The sequence below is a fragment of the Motacilla alba genome, chromosome Z, assembly GCF_015832195.1.
Source record: "Motacilla alba alba isolate MOTALB_02 chromosome Z, Motacilla_alba_V1.0_pri, whole genome shotgun sequence".
NCBI classification, from domain to species: domain Eukaryota; kingdom Metazoa; phylum Chordata; class Aves; order Passeriformes; family Motacillidae; genus Motacilla; species Motacilla alba.
In genome coordinates, this window is record NC_052046.1 from 12,436,764 (window position 1) to 12,457,170 (window position 20,407).

A 20,407-nucleotide genomic window follows, 5' to 3' on the forward strand; every position below is an offset into this window, starting at 1 on the left:
TTCAGGCTCTGAGGAGTTGGGAAGTGGAAGCTATGGGCATCGGTACATCACAGACACAGTGACTGGTGATGGTGATGGATTTGATGTCGATGATTCAGACTATGACATTTATATAGAAGAGGTAAATGTCAAGATTTGTCTTTGGCACTTTCGTTTTCTTTACTTTCTTTCTTTCTTTCTGGATATTTTAAAGTGTCCGGTCCTCTCAAGACATTTAATATTTGATAATTAAGTGCTTAGATATAGTGATGTGGTCACTTCTTTTTCTTCATTGAGGATGAGTTTGTTGCCTCAGATCTGTATCTTGAAAGGTACTAATTTCATTTCCCCATAGCATTTATATTTTACTAAATTAGTGTTTCTTTACTTCCTTTCAGCTCAGACCACTTCCTGCTATCAAAGGAGGCAACAGAAAATTTCTGGTTGAAACAAAGGTCACTCCAGGGTCTAGTTCCAGGCTCCTGTCACGGGTCCTAACAACCACTTCTGAGCCCACTACTTCCACTGCTGCCAGCACACGGCCTTCGACCACAGCGAGGGTGACCACAGCGCGGGCCGCGCGGAGGGGCAGCGCGTCCTCTGCCGCGCGCCTCTCTGACCTGTCCTGCGACGAGGCCGTGTGCTCTGCCGACAGCTTCTGCATCAACGACTATGACCGGGGCGGCTCACGCTGCCACTGCAACTTGGGCAAAGGAGGGGAGGCGTGTGAGGAAGGTAGGTTTCTGTGTGCCCACTGCTGCTGGCTGCTCTTTTTCTGGGTCAAGGAGTGGCTTTGCAAAGAGCCCACCAATGTGCACTTTGGGAATAGCCAGCTGGGCTTTGTGGATCCCTACCAGTGGCAAATTGCAGTTCAGGCATCACCCCATTTGCTTTTTTCCCTCAATGAGGTGGGAAAAAGTCATTCCTTAAAAAAGCTGAATGCAGAACCCGTGTAAAGATGCACAGGGGCAGTTAATCCTCCTTCCTGCAACTAAGAGTCAGGAGATAGTGGAGCAGGTATGCTGTTAATCACCAGGTGTGACAGGATCCAATCATGACACCCTCAGGTGGAAGCTGAAGACATTCAACCCCTCTTTGACACTTGCAGCTGAAGCCCTGACCCTCCCTCATTTTCTCTGTGGTCCAGATGATGCTGGTCCCACCGCAGGGATGCGAGAAAGCTCCCATTGTAAAAATTCCTCCAGAGGAGGCTTTCCCCATGGTCTGCAAGTCTGTAGTGCAGCACTCGTGTCAGGCAAACTGGGGCAAGGGAGGAACAAAATCTCATCCCCAGTTCAAAAAGCATGTCCTGAAGGCTAGGTCCATGTGAGGATGTGTTTGTCAGGACTTGCCACATATCCTATTGCCTCTTTTCAGGGCAGCTGAGCCATGGCAAGTACTTGCTGAGTTGAAGGAGCCTGTCCTACTTCTTCCTTCACTGCCTTCTTGTTCTTTCCCTCTAGACACCTAAACCCACCCTTTCACAAGTTCAACACTGAGCAGGTCTCCTGGTGAGCCAGTCCAGCTCCCTCACCAGGCCACTTTTTCCTCCTGAAGTAATTTTTCTTCTGGTTTGGTGACCAAGGGGTCAGATGAATGCCAGGGCTCATGAAAAGAAAATGTCCCATTGGCTGGTGGTGGTGCTGTTCCTCCAGCTAAGAAGGAACTGATCTGCCCATCCCTCTGCTTGCTGATCTGATCTGCCAAGACTGTGCCATACAGCAAAGCATCAGGGACACATGTTTCTTCTACAGGGTTATGTTAGACTTTCATGTTGCACAGTGTCATGCATCAGGGATACAGACACCGAGGGTGCTTCATCTTCTTAAACTGGAGTGCTGGAACAAAGAGAGCTCCTTCTGAAAACAATTTGATGTGACTCAGCGACATGGAACAGCTGCAAGATATGATTTTAGTACTTGATCAAGTATGAAGAGTTGAGGATTTATTTGAACTGACAAGGCCATATACAACTTGTAAAGCAGTCTATTAACACCAGATCAAACCCTCTGTTTTTCACAGGGGAGGGTGTTACTCCAAAGTAAACATCATGTGCCAATACTCCTTTGTACCGAGTTTGTCTTCAACAGCCAATATTGTTAAATAATATATTAATCTGAATGGAAACAGACTTTTCTTCACATTCAATAGCTGCCTGGCACTCTGGTCCAGTCAGTTCTGCTTGTGATCAGGACATGAGATAATAGCCCTCTGCTGTGGTTGCATTCAGGTTTATAGCACTAATCCCCTTCAACTCAGCCTAAAATGTATGCCTTGCAAGCAAAAACGCTGAGAGAACTCTACCCAGATTCAAAAACTGAGTGAGAAAAACAGTATTTGAATAGCAAAGAGGAATAGGAATCCTCATCCTTCCTTCCTTATTAGACTTAAATCCACTGTCAGTATAAAAACTCAGTCCTGAAACTGTGTCTGTCCTCAGTGCTTCTTAGGAAAATAGGCTGCAATGGTAATTTTACAGCTGACAGTGGCTAGCAGTAAGACATCTCTAATTTTCATTTTCTCTCAGGGTCAGGGTCTAACACAAGACAGCAAAGGGTGAGGGTTGATAATGCCATTTGACAAGAGCATTTAAAAGAGCCACTGTTGCAGCAAGGGATGGAAGGATGCCTGCAAGGACTCTCTTCTCCCCATCACTCCTTTTAGGTTCTGTCCTGAGCTGACTTGAGAGAAGAGCTGGAACCTGTTGGGTTGTTATGAGACATCCAGTGATTCTCCAGATGCTGAATGCAGCAGCTACAGAGTAGCAATGACTAATGCTGCCTAGAGTCTGGTCATATTTCCCATGTGTGTTTTTGTAATCCTGCAGAACAGAAAATTACTTTGTCCTTTCTTTCTTAAATCAGTTCTTAAAAGAAGATAAATATAAAGTTGATGAGATCTTTATTCTATAACAAGGATGAAAACCTGCTGAAATTCTTTGAACTCTCTGATTAAACTATTGAGCATTATTTGGCCCTCAGTATCCTGTTTCTTTCCAAGTTCATCGGGTCCTTGGGAATAAAGGAATTAGCTGTAAAAAGTGGTGGGAGGACAAGGTAATAGGTTAACTGATTGTTGACTGCTAGTGACTAATGGTTGTCTCTAGAGGAACTCTGCCTTTCATTGGCACCTGATGTTATCCACTACTAAATGTGTATATGGTTTTTTATTTGGAAGAAACCTGCTAAATAACATGCTTCCCTCTTTACTTTTCAGACATTAGTATCCAGTATCCTCAGTTCTCTGGTTACTCATATATCACCTTTGAACCATTGAAAAAGTCCTATCAGACATTTCAAATTACCCTTGAATTCAGGGTAAGTTAAAGGAATTCTCACATTGGTGTTTTAAATTTTATGTACTTACTCTGATGTGGTGGACAATAGAGCAGTAATTTAGCTTCAGTGTAATTGTAGTGAACCTGTGTGTAACCTTCATCTGCAAAGATCTGGCTCGACCCTCAGTGAATATAAATTAAGTTTGTAAGCAGCTGAAGGGTGTTCATCCACTGTTGGTAAGCACTGCATGACAGAACCCCTGGGACTAGTAGTTGTGGACTAGCAGCAGTGTACGTTGGCAAGGTTACAGTCATGTGGTTGAGCTACAGGCTGAAGAACACAAAGAATTTTTGTGAATTAGACTTTGAAAGTGGTATGCAGTATCTTTGTGGATAAGAGATTATGATCCTGTCATATTAAGCAAAACACTGCCATATATACAGCATTCCTTTCCCACCCTGCAGGATCTTCGTGGACATTATTTTCCCCCTCTGAAGTTTGGGACATGGGCTACTAATACATTCAGGATACCGTATTACTTAAAATGCAGGATTAAAGTGGGGATACACCCCATGCTGGCTTGTGTTGGTGCTGTCTGTTCATTATGGACAGAACATGTAGGGCTGCCTCTAGGGAGGGTGGCCAAGCTCTTGGATGCATCCCCACCCCCACATAAAGCAGACTCACCAGCTTCACAATCTGGGAAGGAGGCTGTTACTAAAGCAGCAGCAATCAGTTGCCTCAGTGGTGATCTTACACTCCTCTGGCAACTTGCCATTTTAATATGCAGGATGGCTGCAAAAAGCCACCGTGTCAGCTGCTATGAGCATATGGAGAAATGCTGCCAGCACAGCTTGTTTGGCTTGAGGAGTGTCAGTCTCATGGAACATGTGAAGTAGGGTGTATGTATTCATACACAGTGAGTCTGATGTGTCTACCCTTACCAGGCTTGCTAGGACATTCTTGCTAGACTTTTTACTCAGGAGTCTCGTATGGGATGTGTCTGACAGTCTTTAGTACCTCCAGGCTTTTTTTCAGGTCTGATAGTATCATACTTTAGGAGATGGTCTTAAATTGTTTAACCATTAAGGCAGTGATTGTCTAGGTTTTTCAAATGCAGGATTCAAAACTGATCAAACAATTCTGATTCGGCAACTTAAAAACTCATTCTGAAAAATGATGACCCTTTTCTGGAGAAAAGTCCCCCACTGCTGCTTGCTTTTATCTGTAATTGTGAGGCTTTGATTTTTCATGTTGGCACAATGATTGCAGGCTGAATCTGAAGATGGTTTGCTGCTGTACTGTGGAGAAAATGAACATGGTCGTGGTGATTTTATGTCACTGGCAATTATCCGACGTAGCCTCCAGTTCAGGTAAAACCTCCATCCTAAATATGATGCAAAGAGAAATGGCTGTTGCTTCCTCCTGGGACTGCTACATGTGATGAATATCTCCAGTGTCTTTCACTTCTGCCCCATACAGTGCACCAAATGGACAGTATAATTTCATTTAAGAGTACTTTAATACTTTTTTCTCTCATATTTTTTAGTGTGTGAACATGTGCCCTGTTGAGCTCTTTTATTCAGACCTCAGTTTAAAGGCAAAATTATCAGTTTTCTTTAAGACATTTTTCTGGGGCTCATAGCTATGTTACCAGAGATGCCAGTGAGCCAATGTATTTACTAAGCTGGTGGTAGATTGATGGTATATTGAGTCAGTGTTTTTACTAAACAGAAAAAGGCTTGCAGATAATGTAGCAAAACAAAGGATGTAGTGCCAGCAAGGGGCCAGGAACTTCATCTTATATGCTTTGTTTAGATGACACCTTGTTTATGTTTCTTAAATGAAGATGAAAGGGGTTTCTTGTGGTCCGGTAGATATGAAGCAAATGAAAGAGTTATTTCCAGGGTCTCCTAAATTGGGAGGGTGAGTCCTTTAAAAGTGGGAATAACGAAGTGGGTGATGTGCCTTAATTGTGTTTCTGTTCACCTGCACTGCATGACAGTCAGGGAAAATGGGACATTTTGTGCACATTCAGCTTTCCTGGAGGTCTTCCTGTCAATCAATGCTGGGTTTCAAATAGACTAGCAGAGTTATTAATGTATCACTGCCTTTCACCAGGGAGCTAGAAAAATTCCCAGGAGAAATTACTGTGATAGCATGAACTCAGTTTGTAATACCCTCCATCTTGAAACAGTTTCAGCTGTTGGCAAGCTTGGCAATGCACTTGCTATGGACTGAGAATGCAAAATCTCCACGTTGGAAGACAGATAATGAAGTTTGAAATTTGGAACAGATCTTATGTAGACTTGCTCTCTGAATTTCTTGTGCTAATATGCAGTGTGGAACAGAGAGGTTCCCAAGTGCAAAAAGAATATTTGGAGTCTAAAACCAACTTTTGGTTATTTGGTCAATGTAAGATTATCACCTTGCCCTCTCCATCTCATGATCCCAGGTTCAACTGTGGCACGGGAGTTGGAGTCATAACGAGTGAAAACAAAATCAAGCTGGGGAACTGGCACAGTGTCACATTGTTCAGAGATGGGGTGAATGGCTGGCTCAGGATGGACAACAATGCTCCAGTGACAGGAAAATCTCAGGTTGGTAATCCTGCCTTTGTGGCTTGATCTTGGGGTCTCTCAAGGTTGTAATGTTGTTTCTTTTCTTGCCACCAGAAGCCTGATCAGATTTAAAAGGTGCAGTTTTATTTATTGGTGTTAGGACATTTAGTGAACTAAGATCAGAGTACAGATTACTCTTCCAAATACATAATCTAGAAATGACAGAGATAAGTATCTCAGGGCTGAATTCCATCACTGTTTCCCTGTTGTGCTCCATGTTTGCTCTGCCACCCTTCAGCTACCCCATGCCAGTCTCAAATACAGGCCATTAGAAGTTTACTAGATTGTACAGCTGCTGCCCCTGATCGCTTTCTTTTTCAAGCCTCAGAGAACTGTTCTGCTTCCTCAGAAATAAAAATTAGATGCATATGTATGTATGAGTATATATTTATGTATAATATGCACATATCCACATGAGATTGGTATACAGAGGTGTAATTACATGCATATCCTGGACAAAGATTTAAGCATAGTAATGGAGATAGACATTCTACCCTGACTTATGTTAACACCATCAAGTTCATACAGGGCTGACAAGATAAAATATAATACAGGAAGTTGCTTTGACTTGCTCATCTGTTGCTGGGCCAGAAAACAAAATTAAGGCACTGGAAGAAAAGGCAATTTCAAATTGTTTCAGATGTCTTTCCTTTGATAGCCACTATTAACATGCTATCCCTAGCCCTGAAAGAAAGCAGCTTCAGATGTCTTATTACTTTCCACTTTTATGTGCAGACACTGAAGAGAAAGAATTGCAGTGTATTGAGTTCTCATCAGCTGGAAATGACAGAGGAAAGAATTTCAGTGTGTCATGTGTTGCTGCTACCAATGCTATGAGGCCATGCAAAGGGCAGATGTGAGTCAGGAGATATATGTACAGCTTCTGCAGTGTACTTTGCAAGCAAATACCTGCAATCTCAATAACCTCAGCTTATTTAGCCTGCCCAAATACAGGCTATGGTGATAGAATGTGTTTTTATAAATGCTATGGGTGCTGGGCAGGGGTGAAAAATCCTGAAGGATTTTAGGCTAGAGGTCAGTGCTGTCAAAAGCACAGGTTGGTAAAACCTGGCCCCAAATAACTGAGAGTTTTTAATATTTTCTTCTAAAGGTCCATGGGGTTTTGAAAGAGCTCTTGAGTAGGAGGAAAAGTCATATTTTGATCAGTTTGTGGAAGGAATTTTGACTCATTTGTCTGCAGTAGCGTGGAGTTTGGGTCAGTGGTCCAAAAACGTTCTGTTGGTTTTGATGTTTTTTGTTCTTTCACTGTAGCAATTTTATTAAACTTGTATATGTAGGTTTCTATAGATTTGTTAAAGAGATGGGCAGTACATTTAGCAATGGCAAAGTGAGCAGAACCCTGCTAAGTTGTAACTTTACTGGCTTTTGCCTTTTCTTTGTTTTTTTTCCTTTTTTTGTCATTTCATAATTATTAATACTGAACACTTGTGGGATTCTGTCCAAAAGACAATATCTCATTGGTCTGTCCCTCAGGGCTTGCAGTTTAGAAGACAAACAATTTTTTGGCAGAAAGAAAGGAAGACATTGCAGCAAAAGACAGACCATGCTTTCTCCTCAGAACAGTGATTTCTGGTCTTTTTTATTGTGCTTTTAGTAGTTCATGTTATCCTGATGGGATGCAGGTGAAAAAGGTTGATTTCAAATGGTGGACTGATTTAGGGAATGACTAACGGGAAGGAATTACCAATGAACAACATTCCCTGACGCAGTTCTTCGTGGAGGAAAAGACTGGATTGTAAAGCGCTGTGGCTTAATGATTTCTCCAGTGTTATATCTGTTACACAGCATGCTGTGCTCTGCTCTCCCTTCAGGGCCAGTACAGCAAAATCACGTTCCAGACTCCCTTCTACGTTGGCGGTGCTCCCAGCGTGTACTGGCTGGTCAGGGCCACCGGCACCAACCGCGGCTTCCAGGGCTGCGTCCAGGCACTGAGCATCAATGGAAAGATAATTGACATGAGACCCTGGCCATTAGGGAAAGCTCTCAGTGGTGCTGACGTCGGTGAGTGTAATGGTGTGGGGTCTTTAATCAGTTACTAACCCGGGGTTATTTTTTATCCTGTTGGGACAAATTGAGCAATGGTCCAGGTTTGAGAGGGGGAAGGCACAGTCTCTATTTCTGGCCTGGTTTTCCTCTGTTCCTTTGCACATTGCTCTTGCTGGGTCTGTAGCAAGACAGTTCATCAGGCTGCACAAGCAAGCCCTTTGTGGACACACTGTGCACAGTAAATAGTAAACCCATTTTCATGAGAGAACAGTAAGATCTGTGTTGGAGATATCATTATAACTGCGCCGGTATTTCTGCCAGCAGCTCTCAGGGCACCTCTTCATGCCCCTGACTGACACAGTCACGTCATCAGAAATCAATATTTTGTATGCTGAGCTTGTGTTTGAAACAATACGGACCCAACAAAATGCGTTTTGCCTAAAGACATCATTGCACTTGTCCAAAGTAATACATGGTTCTCTCAGGCCCGCAGCAGCCCTGTGGATGTTACAGAAGGCTTTCTGTGTTACACCCAACCACTGCTGAAGTATATTGGCTTTCCTTTATACCATCCTTTGTTTTGCTATCCAGAGTCATGGTATGATTTAAAAATATCTTGGAATAAATGCTTCCAGCAGCTTTTTGAAGTGTTATTATAAAATTATTTTCCCTTCATAGAGTAAAAGGTGGAGAAGTAGGGAAGCTAATTAACTGGTCTTGTCTTATTTATTCAAGTATTTAATCCTTTTAGTGGGCACTTGAAAAAAGGCAGGGCAACAAAATCCTTGCTTTAATGATCTCCCAGTCTATACAGTATAAGAAGAAGGATAAACCCAATTCAGAAGGCAAGGGCTAACAGCAAGAAATAGATTCCATACCACTGAATTCTCCCTACCATGCTTCAGCCACAAAGTCATCTTTCTTCTCTTCTATAGCTGTGGATTTAACATCCCAAGAAGGAAATTATTTATGAGAAACTTCTTAACAATTACTCTGTATTCTCTAGATAACATGGCCAAAGTTCTGTGCAATATAGGGGTAGAACAGACTGGCCAAAGAAACAGTTGCTGAAAAGAGTAAGATTTTGGTATCAGAGTGTAATTTCACGATAGAGTGAGAATCTATGGAATTTAGACAGATGAAAGCCTGGCTGAACTTCTCTAGCCCTAATCTCTATTGCCTTTTGGGATGCAGCTAGCTTCATTCCCATCCATGAATGCTCCACATACTATTGCATTAACAATCAACATCAATGAAAATAAATGCTGTGCTCTGCCATGTGTGACTCGAAACTGACTGCTAACGCCTTGTTGTCCTTGTGTGACTGCACACATTTATATGAAACTGTACCAGAAGAGACTTGCAAACAATAGTTCATGTAAGTATAACTCAAAATAAAAACTTGCAAGTAAGCTCTGCTAGGGTTTAGGAATGACTTTTGTGAGTCAGTCACTTGGAGATTTTTTTCTGTTGGCACAGTATATAAACAGGACAGGACAGCTGTGCTACATGGATCACAGAACTGAGGGAGGCGAGGAGAGGGGTCCGTCCATCTCTCTGCTCTCTCTTCTGGCTACAGCAGAGGTCCCGCTATGAGCTGAGGGACCAACAGAGGATGGTCCAACCACTGGGCATGGTTTGGAGCGGGCATGGCAGGACCCCGGGACTCCTGCTGCAGCTTCTCTCCTTCTTCATCTGCTGTTGGAGCCAAGCAAATGAAGCCAACACACTTGTGGTTTGCCTCTTCAGCACAGTCACCTATGCTGGCCCAAAGGCTGTGAAAAGCCACTGGGACACTGGGAGAGCATCCTGTCCTTCAATGTCAAGACTACTCCAGTTCAAGCTGTTTCTCAAATCAGGGATCCCATGACTGGTCCTGTTGCTGTTGTCTTCTTTGTTCTTTTCTCAAAGACTTTGTTTAACTCTGATCTGTTTGAACATACTGTCAACATTAACACTGGAACAGATGCAGCAAAGATGAGCATTGATGCATAGAGATCACACACTTGATGCATAGAGATCCTTGTTTACACATGTCTTGGCTCTGTTTCCTTGCCTGTAAAACAGAGCTAGTGCCATTCTGTCAGTGTCACGATAATTGGTGGGTGTGTGAAGGATCTGAGGGACAAGATACCTGTCCTGCCTTGGTTCACTTGTGGCCATTAACAGTGCAGGCCAGAAGAGGCAAAGACAGCTCAATGAGCACCCCTGATCCCGTGGCTGGGCATGGGGCAGATGTAACTGTCCCCTTCCATGGAAAAGGAGCATTTTTTCCCTGCTGGGGGACTTGTGTGTTTTGTCTGTGCTCCTCAAGTCAGCCCTGGAGTCCTGTGTCATGGCTGCTGTACTCAGACCTTCCGTCCATACAACGAAAAGTGGTCCTGGTAGGAGATTTGTAGATGAGCAATAGGAGACAAGTCTGGTCTATCAGGGAGTTGTGCCAGATGACCTGTGAGTTGTTTCTGCTTCTGCCCTGAGTTAGTTAGAAAAGGTTGTTTTCCACTGTGGAGAGCGGAGTGATTTGGATGGACCACATCTGCCATTTATAGCTGCATATTTGTTTGTGGTTTTCTTTCTGCCTTTGGGTTGGGAATTCAAACTGTAAAGCTGGGGCTGTACAAACACCAGTGCCTTACTGAAGATGTGTAGAGACCTGCTCTCAAAACTGTCATTGCAATCAGAGTGCTGTGTTTAAACAACAACAACAACAACAAAAACAAACAAACAAACAAAAAAACCCAAAAAAAACCCCAAAAAAACCCCAACCAACCCAAAAAACCAAAAAAACCAAGCAAAGAAAAAAGAAAAAAGAAACCACCAAAATAAACCCCCAAAAAGGGCATATCCCCTTCTTGCAATAGTTTTTCAAGACTTCTCTTACTCACCTCAAGTTACAAAACTGTTCCCCAAGTGTTTATTGCCAGAACTGCCTCGTGAAATCTTTGTCATCTCAGAGGTGATACTTCAATGTCCCTCAAAATAAATGTGTAATTGTTAGTTTGCTTTAAGACACTAAGCCACTCCAAATGGTGTGCTTACTGTTGTACACCACAACTTGGTCTCTCTTAATGTATACAGATGATGTAGTTTGTTACTATTGATGAGGGGAGAGTTACTTGATCAGAAACTAAAAGAGAAAATAAATTCAACAAGAACTTCAATCAGGTGTAAGTTTGATGGTTGAATAGTTTCAGTTTGACAGTTTTATAGATATCAGTTTTAAGAAGCAAATGAGAATTTATTTGTTCTACAACAATTTCAGCTAAAATCCTGCAAGAAGAAATACCCTCCTTGTTATATAAGTTGATGTGCCAGCATAGTAGAGATGCTTCTTAAAAAGTCCATATGTTGATGGTATGGATCCCTTTTAGTGTGGACAAGAGGGTAGACAACCTCATTTTGGTTAATAAGATTAGTTGATGATGATTAACACCTCTCATGCTCAGCATGGCATGAATTTATAGTGAGCAAAGAAGCACTTGAGATAATTAAAATTAAGCCAGGCTTGGTGCAAACAATTCAGAGAAATTTGTATCTTATGAGAAAATAGGAAGAAGAGCAGACAATAGGTAATCCAAGGAATGATTGAATGTTACATCTATCATGGTTTGCTTGTAAGGGCTACTCCTTGCTATTTATAAGGTCTCTTGCTGGTCTGATATTAAAAAAAATACTAATAATCAGGTTTCCTTGTCTAAATTGCACACCATTTGACAAATTGGGAAAGAATCTAGGCATAAGAGCAAATTGTGTTGGTTAGTGGCAGCGATCAACAGCCAAATAAATCTTCTTTGAAAAACTTCTTTGATAAATTGATGTTCTGACTCCTGTGTTTAGGTGAATGTAGCAGTGGCATATGTGATGAGGCAGCCTGCATCAACAGTGGCACCTGTACTGCAAGCAAAGCAGACTCTTACATTTGCCTTTGTCCTCTTGGATTTAAAGGTCATCATTGCGAGGAAGGTGAGTGGATACTGGCATGCCTCTATTTCTTTGTGTGTGTTATTTAGTGTTTGATGTGTTTTCCACTTAGAGACACCCGAGGAGGTCTCATACTGTTACACTGACAGAAAAGAATACTTGTTACTTCATCTTTTTAAAGTCACCTATGGAAACCCTTCCCTTACTGCTTTGGAGCTACATCCAGCTCCTACACAATCTGTTATTCTCAAATCTCTTTGCTTATTTAAACTAACTGTAGTTAAGCATAGTTTAAGCATCTTGAAATTCCTATTCAGAAGTTAAAATAATGTACCACTCCACAGCTGCACATTAATCCTAAAAGAATACCCACCTTTCTCCTAAAACCAGTGCCATTTATATATTTTGAAATGTAAAGGACATAATGTCAATTGCCTGCTAATATCAGAGATCCAAGTACTAAAATACATGAGGCATTATTTTTTATGCTGTAGAAATTTTCATGCTACCACCCACTGTGTGCATGCTTGCTACTTTGAAAGGCGCTATTATGAATCACTAAATAAAAGGTACAAAATGCTTTACAATACAAATACATCGCTAGAAAAGGAAGGGATTAACTAGTATTGGGTAGGATTATAAAATATTTTTAATTTAGATTAAAAAAAAAATCAGGTTGTTTTGCTAATCATTAGCTTAAATACTTAACACAAGGAACAGACACTGGTTAGTAAGAGTCAATCCTTTGTGTTTGAGCCTCAAGTGACCTGCTTGTTATTTCTGGATTTCCAGCACTCACCTTGGCCATACCTCAGTTCAACGAATCCTTAAGATCATTTGCTAGCACACCCTGGCCCTTGGAACCACAGAATTACCTTTCCTTCATGGAGTTTGAGCTGACATTTCGTCCAGATTTAGAGACTGGTGTCCTTTTGTACAGCTATGACACAGACAGCAAGGACTTCCTCTCCATTAACATGGTGGCTGGCTACGTGGAGTTCAGGTTCGACTGCGGCTCAGGAACAGCTGTTATCAGGTAAATGGTGCTGCTGGTGTTTGCTTCCCAACAGTGCCACGGTGCTGATCCAGGAGAGGAGTGGACTGAAAAGAGTCACAGCCTATGATACGGTGTGTGAGCCTCTTGGTCTCTTGTGCCTGCTTCTGAGGAAGCACAGAAGCACTATTAAACACAATAATTTTGGTCAAGGGGACAGGATTTTTTCCCTACATTGGTGTATTTCAAAGCTTTATGCTTTGTCTTACTGCAGGTGTTATATTTGTGTCTGTATGGTATTGCAGTAATTCCCTTCTTGCCCCCATGACACTGTTAGGGGATCTATAAATATTTTATGCATATACTTTCTAGCCACAGGATTTCACAATATTGGCACTTATGTGAGCATCCTCCTTTCTGGTTTCCAGTTCCAAGCAGGGGTGCCAGGCTGGAGGTGGCACAAGAAGATACAACTCCAGGTCCCTCCACTTCCTCATAGTGCTTTTTTTGAGGGACCTGAGGCTAGTATCCAATTTATACTACGTCAGCTGTCTAAAACATAAATATGTGGTTTAACCTGGTCACCAAGGTTCCCAGACAGACCTTCTGTGAGTGACTCATTGCATCCAAAATTAATGTCTAGGAGGATAGAAGCAATGAAATGTCTCAAAACCACTGCTCTCTCCCCCTGTGTAACTGAGTGCCCAGTCACTGGGCAACTGTTCCTGGGCTTTCTGAAAAGGCACTGAGCTGAACAGAGGCACTGAGTATCTTGGATATGGCCCAGGAGGCTGCCAGTTTGACCAGGCTGACCTGATACTTAGAAATTATCTATATAAAGCTTATGCAAAATGTGTACACTGTCTGCAAGTCTTGCATGGCAATGATTCCTGTGGATGGGCATCAGGAATTTTGACTATACTGTGATTAGGGAAAATGTACTGATTTTACAATGAATGAGGACTTAAGCAAACAACTCAGTCAGTTTTGCAGACAAAATCAGATATGAAATATAGAGGGAGCAAATGCAAAATAATGCACAAGCCTAACAATGCACAGCTGTGAAAAACAGTTTGTGTTGTCAGACAGAGAAAGATCCTGGAGTCATCATGGATAGCTCTGTGGAAGCAACAGCAAACTGTTTGGAGACAAATAGGGAAACGTAAGTACAATGCAGAGAATTATTAGGAATGGAATAAGGAAGAATGTCTCTGCTGAAGCCCACAATGCACCCTGTCTTGAAAACTTACTGCTATTCTGGTCACATCATTTCAAAAGAAATTAGCAAAATTAAAAAGGAAGAGTAGTTTTGACATCCAGAAGAGGGAATGAAACATCTTCCACAAAACTCTTTCGCAGCAGGACTTTTCAACCTGGAAAATAAAGAGTTTGGTGGAAGTATGATAGAGATTTTAAAATAATGAATGACATGGACATTAATGAGTATTCTGTATTTTTTCAATATGCAAAGAAAATAAGGAACCAAAGAAAATAAGACTTTTTTTCTTTGGGTTTGGGGTTTATTTTTTTTCAGAGGAGTACATGAATAAGTTGTGGAAACTAATCGTCACAACAAGTTACAGATGCCAAAACTATAAATAGGTTTAAAAAAATTGGACAAATTTGAAGAAAGCTCCATTGAGGGAGATCAAATGCAATTGTACAGATGCAGCCTCTGACTCAGGATATTGCTAAATGACAAGTTGCCAGAAGCTGATAGGATATATTAAGGGAAGAATCACTTCCTACTTGCCCTATTCTATTCTCTTGCTGAAAAGTGGCAGAAATAGCTAATTTTGGAGACTTTTTCTCCAACTCAGAATAGCCCTTCTTACAACAGCCTTCAGTCTTTGCTGATTGCAGCCTTCTAATTCCTGTTACTGGCAACCATAAAATACTAAAGTAGAATTTTTTTTTTCTTCCAAGAATATTGTAGGACTTCAAAACACCTTGTACTGAAGTTTATCTGATATGTAGGGTTATGAAATGTAGAGAGAGCCACAAGCATATGCCTGGGAGTAGAAACTGCCCCTTTCTGCTGGAAAGCAGAAGAGCAAGCTGGATGGCAGCTACTGCCTGAGCTACATGCACTGGAGGAAAAGAGTGTGGTGAGGTAGCTGCAGAATGGGCAAGACTCAGGAGACCATCAGGACTCAGTGAAAATTGTCAGACTGTCCTGTTAGCTCTTTTTTCTAGATAAAATATGCAACTCGCACCCTGTCATCAGCTCTGTCAGTGATTAAATAAGACAAATAGATTCCCTGTTTTTCGTGCCTGCCTGGTCAATGTACTCTTAAAAGTCCATCTTTATCAAACTACTTCATGCCTACACTGTGTCTTTAACAGGGATATAGCTCTGGTCATCCTGATAGCTCTGCCATAGGACCACCAGGCTGTTAGATATTATATCATAATCTGAACACAGCCATAATAACTATAATTAGGATGAGGCAAGCTTATTTGTGTATGTCAGCAGCAGCAGTAGGAGAGCTGATGCTGGTGGAGGTTGTGATTTCCTGATGTATCCCAGGATGGAAGCAGAACAGTGTGCTCTGGGGGCTCCACAGGCAGAAGGGGTGCAGAGTGGGTGGCCAGATGCAGAACCTGAGTGCTGGAATGTCTCAGAGGAGAAGCTGTTGGGATTTCCCTTGGCCAAGCAGGATCAAGATTTTCATGATCTGGTGTATTTTTTAAGCTTTGGTGTACATGGGAAAAAGTAACCCCACAGCACATGAAGAGCCAGGAGTGTTCAAACATCAGAAGAAAGTGTTACCAAACTCATGTTGGTTTCAAAAAGCCCATGATTCCATGAAAGAGCTTGCAGCTCTGAAGTGATGACTCTGCAAGGCTTAATCATCCCTGATTGTAATTAAATCTAGCAAAGCAGGAGGGTTAGCATGATGATGACCTAAGCAGCAGAGGAGATAATGTTTGTTTTGCCACTTACTATGTAGCCAAACCTATCTGGTTCCTTTATATGTATATGTTGACTTCTTCAAGGTGATTAGATTTGCTTAGCTATTGATTTACCCAGAACAGTTAAACCCTAAGTGGTGCTACATAAGAAAGAGGACAAGTGACTGGCATTGCTTGATAATATTTTTAGTGGTGGTTTTGTGAACCAAGTGTCATTCAGAAGTGTCAAGTAATACTGCCAGCATCATTAAAATAGATGAAAATGAGCTTTAAGAAAACCTGAAGGATTGAAAAAATCATGACAGAAAGGTTTAAAAACTGATGTTGATTGTTAAGAAAAAAAAGAAAATATTTTCACATTTTCAAACTTATATAAGTTTTTTAATCAGCATTTGAATCACTGTTGACTCACTATTACAGATTACTATTTTTTCCTTTTTTTAATTTCAAAATTTTTTTTGTTTTGTTTTTAAATGCAAGTATTCTGAAAATACAAAACATTATTTCATACCCAGAAATTATATATTTTTTTCACTGAAGCTAGGAAGTCTTAGGGGTCCTAGATAACACAGTTCTCATTTTTCCAGCTTGGTCAGTAAATCAAACACAAGTTTCCAGTCCTCCTGGAGGAAAGGCTGCTACATCTCATTTAGACATAAAATGCTTTAACCAGTGTAGTAAAATGACATTTGAAAACAAGATACAAAGATCTATAGAACTCGTGAAAGGGAATGTGGTTTTGCCCTTCATACAGGCTGCTATTCATATTAGTGCTGTGCCAGTAAAGATTGAAAAATGCTTCCTTTGAGACTGGTGAATACTTTGCACAACTGGGGATTATTGTTCCTAGCCAAGATCTCATCACATCATTAGGATAATTTTTTAATTACTTCCCTTTTATGCACAGCATCCGGGCTGCACGTGTGTGTGTGTGTGTAGATGTCAGTGTAACAGGATGCATAAATAGAGCTGATAAGCCAACACAAAGTAGTTCTGTTTTAAAAGAGGATGAGGAATGTGGGGCTAAACCAACCATTAAGTGGGAAGCTTTTAGTGAATTGAGGATGTACAGCTGAGACAAAAACTCATTTTTACATGTTATAAATGACTGAACAGAAAAACTAGCACAGAGGTAGCTAAAGTGTGTGCTAGTGATAGTGTTTAATTTATAAATAAAACTAGAGTGCTTGTTATTTGCTCTAGAAATATGGTCTTTGCAGAGGATTGTTACTTCCTTATGAGGGAAGAATCACAGTGGCTGATATTTATTTTTTATTTAGAAAATAATCCCAGAGGACTTGACTTTTTAACATTACAGAGTATCAGAAAGGCACAGTGTTACATGCTTGAAAATTTTCTTGCCCTTAAAACAGGAGTGAAGAACCTGTCAGCTTGGGTCAGTGGCATGAATTGCGAGTGTCTCGCACGGCAAAGAATGGTATCCTGCAGGTGGACAAACAGAAGCCAGTGGAAGGGATGGCAGAGGTGAGCTTATGGCAGACTTGTCTTGAATGCAGCTGTTGGACTGTAAAGTGATTGCATGGTAGACTTCACAGCCTGCTGTCAAAGCTCTTACTGGCTTAAAACAGTATACACATTAGGACAGCATTTTCTTAAGCCCAGAGTTGGGAATTTGTGCATAAGGTCTTCCCTCTGAGGACAAGGACACCCATAATGGCAGGGATCCTGCTGGAATCCAACTATACCTGCTCCTGACATGTAACTGTATTCATATTTTTGTTCTGGTTCATGTATCTTCCTGAGGTTCTTTTGTTGGTTCTTGTTGTGGCTAAGTCTGTTGAGCAACGTGTGCACTATGAGAGGTGTAATTTGGGGAAGTATCATGCTGAAAAGTATGTGCCCAGTCTTTTTTTGCTTTTTGCTGAATATTGTCGTGGAAAGGGAGACGTGAAGAGAATTGTTTCTTTGTCATCTTCTTGCTAAAGTAATTTGCAGGCCAGAGTAAGTGCTGGAACAATTAGGCAGTTGATGACTTGCTTTTTGTTCTTCAGTCACCAAGTGATCATTGTGAGTCAAATTTATGATAAAGTGAAACTGTACTTGTACCAAGTAGGATATTCACTCTGGGCACTTAAATGCCTGCACAGAGATATATTTTCTATTTTGATATAAGCCAAGCCTAGACCTGCTGGAAGAATGTCTTTTACCTAGTGGAGAGTGCAGACAGAAAACCAGACTCCAGCTCCCATAGCAAAAAAATCCCATAGCAGAAAAATCCCATAGCAGACTTTTCAGAAAACTGGGAAACTTATATCAAAACTTTGACTTTTCTTCAAATATTTAAATAAATTTAAATTCCAGTTGTCTGTTGGGAAACAAATTGAGTGAGAAACATTTGACTGGAGCACTCAAGACTTCTTTAGATAGATGGGTTAAGGTGAAGACTCCCATTTTTTTTCTCTTAAGTGCTGCACTGCAGTGCTCCAGGAGGAGCAGAAGCTTCTGCAGGACTGGAGTTACAGTTATTCTGTCTTTAGCTGTTAAATGTCTTTCAGTTAACTCTAGGATCCTGAATATTCCTATCAGGTATCCTGAGCAACTGCTTCTGGTAGTTGGTACTCAATGTTTCTTTCATTTAGCCCTCTAACTTCCGTTAGGTTATCTCTTAGATGTTGGAAATACTGATTGAGTCTCTGTTGCATGAACTTTGCTCTGAATTTAGCTTTATGAACCTAATTGTAGTTATAGATTTACATCAGTGTACCTCAAGTCCTTGCAAATAAAGCTATATGTGCAGTTAGAAAACACAATGAGTCAGTTTCCTTTCCTTCTTCCTTCACTATTGCCATTTTTAAATACTTGAGATTTTTCAGCTGCTTCTGACAGGGATAGTGTAAATTCAGTCAAGAGTGTCCTACAATGACTTTCTTGATTGTACAAAGAGGAGGCATTGAAATAAGCTATATGACAACTAAACTGAAGACAGAAGCATGGTTCCAGCTACTCTAATAAAATATTATTCTATGTTTCTTGCAGGGGGCTTTTACACAGATTAAATGCAGCTCTGAAATATTTATTGGTGGAGTCCCTAATTATGATGATGTGAAGAAGAACTCTGGGATCCTCAGACCCTTCAGTGGGAGCATCCAGAAGGTGTGTGCCCAGAGAAACACACTGTGGGCACTTATTTCTGCTGTATCCATGCATGCTTTTTCTGCAAACCTGCCATTATTCAACTGGCAATATTCAAAATAATCAAGGATCTCACCTTGGGAGCCCAGCATGAAGTGGTTTAATGATTATTTCACAGTGAAAAGTCCATCTAGTGTGCTCTTACATCACCATGGAGATGTGCACCATACTGCTTTCCCCTCTTACAATTTTATATGGGGCACATGTATGGAGGAGATGTTTTCCATTGTTAGCCGACATTAGGGGTGATGTTCCCATGTGATCAGCTGAGCATGAGTGCAGTTTGTATCAGGCCCAGTAAATAATCAAATGAAAGTGGAAACTGAACTTACATTTTTCTTTCTAAACATACTTAAAATAACTTGGATAAAGTTGAAAGGTTGGGCCTGAATCCTCACAGTTTTAGAGGACCGAATTGCATCAGATTAGTGCAAAGAAATAACAAATAAAACCAAATTTTTAATAATAGTTTTTATTAAAAAGAATTTAAAGCTCTGCAGTTAATAATTGCTCCAGGACAGAAAAGTAATTGTAGTTCAGTGTAAATGGTTTAATCACTCAGTCTAACACTTTTTACTGTTTTTGTCAGCCATCTAGCAGAAAGCATGAAGTTCAGGAAAACTAGAGTGAGTAATAGTGATGGGAACAGGTCAGGCACATGAATGTCATTTGGAAGGTAGACTTGACTAAACACAATGTATTTTGGGATGCAAGACAGAGAGCCTAGGAGCAATTAACACAGGTTACAATTACAAGGTGAGGGGTCATACAATAGAGTAAAGGCACTGATAAGCATTGGGAAATGCAGAGTGTGAGCCTTTATCTCTGTGATGTACTTAGTAAGGTACATTTGTATTCTCAGAGGCATGAATGGGATGTCAAGGAAAAGTACTGCCTGCCTTTTGGGCACTGGGAACTTTGGTTGCCTTCTTTACACATGGTAGGATTTAGGAGAACTCTACAGAAATAGAGCTGCAAACATCGCCGAGTACTGGAAAATATGCAGTATAGAAAGATCTAAGATCACAATAGGTTTAGTTCAGTTAGATAAGGCTGAGAAGTGACTTTATTGTGGTCTTCTAGTTCCTAGATAAGGATGAGATTTCTTTGGATATATGGTGCTGGGATTATGCAGAAAAAGACATGATGAGAAACAAGGACTGGAAACTGAATAGAAATTTAAAACAAAAGACATGTTTTTATGAGTGGAGGCTTGTTAACCTCTGGAACAAGATTTGGAAAGAAGCTGAAAACATAGTGCAGTCTTCCCTGGTTCGTTACATGACAGGACTGGATGTTTTTTCTGCTGTTATAATTGTGTAGTGCTTTATGTAACCTGTTCTACCGGTTGGATCCCCGAAGGTGCATTGTCCAAGTTATGTAGGAGCCAGAGCAGCTATTGCTTTCTCAGTTCTGGCCTTAAAATCTATTGTTTGTTAAGACATACTTATTTTGATGTAGCTGAGATCAGATGCTGTGCCTGCATGCAATCCCTCTTGCTGAGATGTCAGCTGAGATTATACAAATGTTGATTTATT

The 20,407-nt window shown here is 41.0% G+C and overlaps 1 protein-coding gene across 3 annotated transcripts in view; it reads left to right on the forward strand.

Annotated features, from left to right (window-relative positions):
* EGFLAM (EGF like, fibronectin type III and laminin G domains) overlaps positions 1-20,407 on the forward strand; it is a 75,665-nt gene that overhangs the window by 43,605 nt on the left and 11,653 nt on the right. For all 3 annotated transcript variants that reach the window (XM_038125257.1, XM_038125260.1, XM_038125259.1), the window contains exons 8-17: positions 6-121; positions 378-714; positions 3,196-3,296; positions 4,530-4,630; positions 5,713-5,857; positions 7,711-7,900; positions 11,723-11,848; positions 12,599-12,842; positions 17,090-17,201; positions 18,714-18,830. In XM_038125257.1, the coding sequence (XP_037981185.1) occupies positions 6-121; positions 378-714; positions 3,196-3,296; positions 4,530-4,630; positions 5,713-5,857; positions 7,711-7,900; positions 11,723-11,848; positions 12,599-12,842; positions 17,090-17,201; positions 18,714-18,830 (1,589 nt within the window). The remainder of the gene's footprint in view (positions 1-5; positions 122-377; positions 715-3,195; positions 3,297-4,529; positions 4,631-5,712; positions 5,858-7,710; positions 7,901-11,722; positions 11,849-12,598; positions 12,843-17,089; positions 17,202-18,713; positions 18,831-20,407) is intronic.